At 59.7% G+C, this 6,352-nt stretch overlaps 1 protein-coding gene across 1 annotated transcript; it reads left to right on the plus strand.

The window, feature by feature from the left end:
- The first annotated feature begins 378 nt into the window (after positions 1–378).
- Positions 379–5,524, plus strand: LOC117436457 (hydrocephalus-inducing protein-like). Its single transcript, XM_034064515.1, has 8 exons — positions 379–466; positions 1,163–1,375; positions 2,711–2,874; positions 3,132–3,282; positions 3,529–3,759; positions 4,376–4,600; positions 5,066–5,217; positions 5,311–5,524. The coding sequence occupies exons 2-8, from the start codon at positions 1,349–1,351 to the stop codon at positions 5,522–5,524; spliced, it is 1,164 nt and encodes a 387-aa protein (XP_033920406.1). The 5' UTR covers positions 379–466; positions 1,163–1,348.
- The last annotated feature ends 828 nt before the right edge of the window (positions 5,525–6,352 follow it).

The following is a 6,352-nucleotide window of genomic DNA, read 5'->3' on the forward strand; positions in this document are numbered from 1 at the left end:
GCCGTGGTGCAGCAGAGCTACACGTGCCAGGCGCGTCAGTCATGCGGAACGCGGGCGACACGAGAGTCAGGTAAAGCAGTAGGTCCTGCCCAGCCTGAAGCCTTATTGCCAGGTGGCTCAGCGTCAGGCCTGAGATGTGGTGGGAAAGCCCACAAGAGACTTGGAGCCTCACACTGAGGCTTACACTGCCTTCACAGCTCCCCGTGGCTAATCCTTCTTTCCTGTCCTTGTGCTTTCCTCGGCAAGGTTTATGTGGGACGTGGAGAGCTTCAAGCCAGACTTTTCCATCAGCCCCACAAAGGGTTACATCAGCCCAGGGATGGATGTCCCCTTGGTTGTGACCTTCCGCCCCTCGAAGCTGAGTCAGGCTGTCCAGTACGAGGGGCTGCGGTGCTTCATCCAGGGCAGTGAGGCGCTGCGGCTTACACTGGCAGGATCCTGCGTGGAGGCCCCTGGCCCCAAAGAGGTAACGCAGCAGGGACAGGATGGGCCCCTGGACCCCAGCATCTGCACCACATCTCTCCCAGGGCAGGAACTGAAGGACACTTGTGAGCACAGACTCCTTGTGCTGGGGTATCCCAGAGAGAAACTGCTGGGCAGGATTGCCAGAATTCCTGAGCCCTGTCATTGCCTTTCTCCCCTGTTCAAGGTGCTGCTCCTCCAGTGAGCAGCTCAGCTGTCCTGGCTCTGCACTGCAGCACCCATGCCATGTATCCCAGCACTGCACCTGCAGCCACACTTCTCCCCCCTGCTGGGCCAGGGGAGGGCATTCAGCAGTAGGAAGGGGCAAGGCATCTGCATCCGGTCCCTGGGATGGGGCAGCCTGGGAGCTGTTGGCTCTTGCTCCCAAAGAGAGCGTGGAGCTCCTCTTCCTCCTGCCCATGAAGGAAGGGGCTGTGTGGCTGCAGATCTTGTCCTTGCACAGGAGTTTCCTTTCAGGACTCCCCGTTTCCTTTCACCCAGCATGCGAAAGGCTTGTTCTGCTCCCTTCTTCAAGAGCAACCAGCTTGATTTACTCCAAAAGCTATGGCCAAAGCGTAATTTTTGCATGTGACAAGGAAAAGCTGCTCCCTGTGCTCCAGGTCCTGGTGCAGAGCCAGCGTGAGAAGAGTGGGAAGGGTTGTGGGTACGACCCAGCAGCCTCTGTGCTCCTCTGTTACAGACGCTGACTTTCAGCTGCCATGTGCGTGAGAGGCAGAGCCAGACCATCCTCCTGTCCAACCCGAGCAGCGAGGCCTGGACCCTGCAGCCCATCATTGAGGGGAAATACTGGAAAGGGCCTGAATTTATCCATCTGGAGGCCAGGCAAAAAGAAAAGGTCTACCAGGTCACCTACAGACCCCTAACCATGAGCTCTGAGAACAAGAAGCACCAGGTACGTGAGCTGTGCCAGCGTGTGCTGACCCTCGTGGCATGACCCTTGTAGCTCACCCTGCTTTGGGCAGGAGGTTGGCCGAGATGACCTTCAGAGGTCCTGTCCAAGCTGAAGGTGTCCTGTGCCCTCTGTTGGAAGCTGGGTTTTGTGGTGGCTGGGGGCCAGGCAGGGGCAAAGGGCAGATGGGAACTCGGGCCTGACACCAAACGTGTTGGAGCAGCTGACCTAAAGAGCCAGGCTTTCTGAAGGCCAAGAAATGAAGTTTGTTCTGCGCAGCTCCTGGTGGCTGCTTGTGGCAGCCCAAGGGGCTCAGAGACCCCCACGCTCAGCGCACGGCTGCACAGGCTCTCCGAGCCCTGGGCACAACCACTTGTGCCTGTCCTTGTGCAGCTTGCAGGGAGCAAGAAGGGCAAAGCTGCCCTGCAGTTTCTCAGTGCCCTCCTGGCCGTGAACAGGCAAGTGGGAAACGAGAGAGATCTCTTGACAGTCATGCAGGAGCTGTGGGAGGAGCCCTTCCTGCAGGTCTCAGGCTGGGCACATGGGGGTAACTGGCCCCTCTGTAATGTTTTCTGTGCCATAAGGGGTCAGTTCAGAAGGGCTCTGGGGTGCTGGAGCTGCTGGGTCCTTGTCCCGCTCCAGCTGACCTTACAGTAGGCCAGAAATGAGGTCAGAGATTTCTGGTCTCCGTCTCCAGGGTGCTCAGCAGATCTGTGCCCTTAGGGTTGCACGTGCTCAGCATGTCTTTAACGTAGAGCCTGCGTGAGGAGTCTTGCAGCTTTCAGCTGCTGTGGAGGCAGAGGAGATGGCAGAGGCAGGTGTCTGGGATCCACGGGCACCCAGAATGATCATGGATATGAGCTTTCCATGGCCCACGGCTGGTGGGCCCCTGTTGTGCCAGCTTAGAGGCTGCTGTCTGGGCAGTGCTGTTGGGCTAAGGCCAGCAGGACTGAGGCAATGGAGCTCATGAGGGACGGGCACCCCCTGCCCAGGGCTGTCCCTGCATGAGCACAGGCTGGCAGGGACGTGCCCAGGTGAGTGTGGCCAGTAAGGGAGTGTTGGGATGTGCAGAGCAGCTCTGCTGCAGGGCCCGTGTCTCCTTGCTTTGCCCAGAGATGCTGCCTCTGTGTCCTGTAGCTGTGCCATGTCCTGTGGGCCATGCACCCACTCACAACCAGCTCTGAGCAGGTGCGATGCTGGTGCCTCCTCCTGCACGGGACAGGGCTGCAGGCAGAGCTCTGCCAGCTGGGCGTGCTGGAAGGTGCTGCAGTGAGAGCCTGAGGCATGGGGCTGGCCAGGGGTGCTCCAGAGCCGACTTGTCCTATTCGTTGTCTGTAGGGCTCCATCTTCTTCCCCCTACCGGACGGGACAGGCTTACGCTACCACCTGGAAGGAACTGCTGAAGCCCCCAGGTGTTCAGGGGCCATTTCCCGGCAGGTTCCATGCAGGAAGTGCCACACGGAGCTCATCCCTGTGTCCAACTGGCTGCACAGACCACAGAGGTGAGTCCAGCCCAGGAAGTCTGGAAGTGCCTGGAAGCTCCTTCCTGAAAGCTTGTCCCTCTCCTTGGCCGTGTCTGGCCATACCCACGTTCTGCCTGTGCAGAGGCACCCTGGAGGGCTTTCCTCCAAGGGGGATGAGAGCTGGTGCCCTGTGCCTGAGGCACTGAGGGTGAGAGGGGCTGTATTGTACCCCCACACGATGGGTATCCTATGGGAGTCCTTCGTGTTGACCTTCACTGCGTCCTTCTCACCCACAGGTTCCTGGTGGTTATTGACATGCTCAAACCAGAGAACCTGGAAAGCAGTTCTGTGCTGCAGGGGTGTTCCTACATGGACGTGCCAAGCTCTGCGAAGAAGGACTACCAGCTCACCTTCCTCTCCTACAAAGAAGGAGTCTTCAGGGCAAAGGTAAGTGAGGACACTGGTCTGCAGGGCCCTTCAAGGAGCTGTTGGCTCACCGAGAAGCTACATGCCTCTTCATACCTCCATGTGCACAGGTCCTATGAAATACCGCACGTGCTTTCTGTGGTCTTGTGCTCTTCCTCGGTGGGTGCTCACAGCCATTCCTGGAAGCAGGGTGCTGAGCTCAGTGGGCTCTTTTGGGTCTGTTTTCATGTGTGGAATGAGCAGCCCTTCCCTTTCTGTCTGATTTAGGTGACCTTCCTCAATGAGACAACCGGAGAGTACTTGTTCCACATGGTGACTTTCAAGGTGGTGGCTTCAGGACCCATGGGCACTGTTCAAATGAGCACCGCTGTTCGGCAGAGAGTGTCCTCCAGCGTCAAGGTGGACAACCCTCTGCCTGTCCCGGTGACGTTTGACATCAACTGCAAAGTGCCCGACGTCAGCGTTCCCCAGCACTTTACTGTCCCTGCACAGTCGAAGGTAGGGGCAAAGCTCCTCCGGCTCCCTCTGCTCTCCCTGCTCCTGGCTGGAGGGGATGCTCTTGAAGGGTGATGCCTGAAAGGAGCCATGTGGGGCTTCCTTCCGTGGTGGCAGCTCCCTGCTGATGATCTAGAGAGGGAGCAGTGTGTGAGAATATCCCCAGTGGGCATCATCCTGCGCTGGTGGAGCCTGCCCTGCTGCCCCCTGGAACACGCTGCAAGTGGGCCTCACGTGGCAGGTCCTTGTGCCACGTGCCCCTCATTTAGTGTGGTGCTTCCAGCTGTGAGTGGCTGCAGGACAAGCCTCAGCCCATGGCCAGGTTGTCTGCAGCCTGGATTGACAGGAAGTGGTGTGTGCCCTGGGGGAGCACAGGGGCTTTTTATGGTGGAAAGCTTCTGGCATCGTGCTGGAGGGCTGTGAGCTGTTGGGATCTGTCCCTAAGTGAACCGTCCCCCAGAAGGAGCAAGGCTGTGCCCGAGAGAGGGGAGTCAGAGCGGGGAAGGCAGCCCAGCCTTCTGGCACTGCCTGAGCACAGCAGGGACCAGCTGCCCCTTGTCAGGCACACGTGTTCCATGCCTCTGCCTGACAAAGTGGCTTTTTCCTTCCTTCCTCCCAGGTGGATCTTGTCTTGGAGTATCAGCCCCTGCAAACGGGTGAGAGCAGTGGGCAGCTGGTGCTCCAGAGCAGCGACTTGGGCTCTCTGTTTTACACCCTGCAGCTGAAAGCCACCTGGAGCAGGCCAGAGAAGCCCGTGTATTTCCGCACCAGGCTGGGCTCCCGTCAGACCATCACCACCAAAATACGGCATTTTGCCCAGCAGAAGACCGAGTACCTCGTACAGGTGAGCGCGGCTGCCGGGGCTCTGGCTGGGAGGCAGCTCCTCTGGCCAGCACCAGCCCTCTCCACCAAGGGCTCCAAGTGCCTCTGGCTTGGCGTGGCAGAGCCAGGGTGGCCATGTGAGCCCAGGGGTCTTCCCACTGGTGTGGGCTTGTCACCAGCTGCACTGTCCTCCCTTGCAGGCCCGTGTCTGCTGCCCTGGTTGGAGCTGCTTTTGCAGGTGCCACGGTGCCTGGGCTTGCTTCCCCCTTGCAGCCCAGGTCTGGCAGTCAGGCGTCTTGGGGCTTGGGTGCAGGGTTGTCCCTGCTGGGCACGTTTGCACAGTTCTCGTGCCCATTCCCCGCAGGCACTCACCAGGAGTGTGGTGTGGGTGGGCCAGGCCAGGGCCAGGGCACCATCGTGTTCTTCCCGAGGTGCTGGCTCTGCTGTTGTGACCCACCCCCCATGGTCTCTTGTCTCCCCTGCACAGACCGACTGTGCCGACTTCCAGACGGCAAAATCCATCAGTGCGGCACCCGCCAGTGCTGGGGGCTCGGACCTGAGCGTGGAAGTGACCTTTGAGCCCTGCCAGCTGGGCGAAGCCAAGGCCACGCTGCAGCTCAGCTCTGCTTTGGGTGGGCAGTACTGCATCCCACTCATCGGCCTTGCGCTGCCCCCTGAAGCCCAGGGCCCCTTCCTCATCCCAGCCGGCGGCACCACCTCCATCTCCTTCAGGAACGTCTTCCGGAAGGCCACGGCGTTCCAATACGCAGTGAAGCACCCGGGCTTCACCGTCAGGGCCCCCGAGGTGCTGCGCGCCAAGAGCAGCACCACCATCACCGTCTCCTTCGCGGGCGGCCCGGCTCCTGTCACCAGCAGGCTGGTGGTCTCCTGCCCTGGGGGCTCCTGGATCTACCACCTCCGGGGCCTGCCCTCCCCCCGCAAGTGAGCAGCTGCCCCCGGCCCTTCCTGCCACGTCCGTGCTCTCTGGAGCAAATAAATGTCATTTAACATCCTCCCACACGACGTCCTTGTCTCTAAATGGGAGAGACGTGAATTTGCTGGATGGACACCTGGTGGACAAGGAATTGGCTGGATGACTGCACGCAGAGAGCTGCGGTCAGTGGCTCTATGTCCAACTGGAGACCAGTGAGGAATGGTGTCTCTCAGGGGTCGGCGTTGGGGCAGACCCTGTTCAACATCTTTGTCGGTGACACAGACAGTGGGATCGAGCACCCTCAGCAAGTTTGCTGACGACACCAAGCTGTGTGGTGCAGTCAGCGTGCTGGAGGGAAGGGATGGCATCCAGAGGGACCTGGACATGCTGGAGAGGTGACCAACCTCCTGAAGTTCAGCAAAGCCGAGTGCAGCTCCTGCCCCTGGGTCAGGGCAATCCCAAGCACAGCTACAGGCTGCACAGAGAAGTGATTCAGAGCAGCCCGAGGAGAAGGGCCTGGGGGTCGGAACATGAGCTGGCTTCAGCATGGGCTTGAGCCCAGAAACCCCCTGTGTCCTGGGCTGTATCACCACCAGCATGACCAGGAGGTCAAGGGAGGTGATCCTGCTCCTCCACTCTGCTCTCATGAGACCCACACTTGGAGCACTGGGTAGAGTTCTGGTGTCCTCACCAGAAGGACGTAGAGCTGTTGGAGCAAATCCAGAGGAGGGTCACGAGGATGCTAAGGGGGATGGAGCAGCTGCTGTACAAAGGCTGAGAAAGTTGGGGCTGTTCAGCCTGGAAAAGGCTGCATGGAGACCCCATAGCAGCCTTCCAGCA

The sequence above is a fragment of the Melopsittacus undulatus genome, chromosome 7, assembly GCF_012275295.1.
Source record: "Melopsittacus undulatus isolate bMelUnd1 chromosome 7, bMelUnd1.mat.Z, whole genome shotgun sequence".
In the NCBI taxonomy this organism is placed as follows: Eukaryota; Metazoa; Chordata; class Aves; order Psittaciformes; family Psittaculidae; genus Melopsittacus; species Melopsittacus undulatus.

Bases quoted from the DNA above. Each gene is read 5' to 3' on its own strand.
- LOC117436457 (XM_034064515.1), top strand. From the start codon at position 1,349: ATGAGCTCTGAGAACAAGAAGCACCAG. The intron at 3,283-3,528 runs GTAAGTGAGGAC...TGTCTGATTTAG, and splicing joins AAGGAGTCTTCAGGGCAAAG to GTGACCTTCCTCAATGAGAC. The intron at 3,760-4,375 runs GTAGGGGCAAAG...CCTTCCTCCCAG, and splicing joins CTGTCCCTGCACAGTCGAAG to GTGGATCTTGTCTTGGAGTA.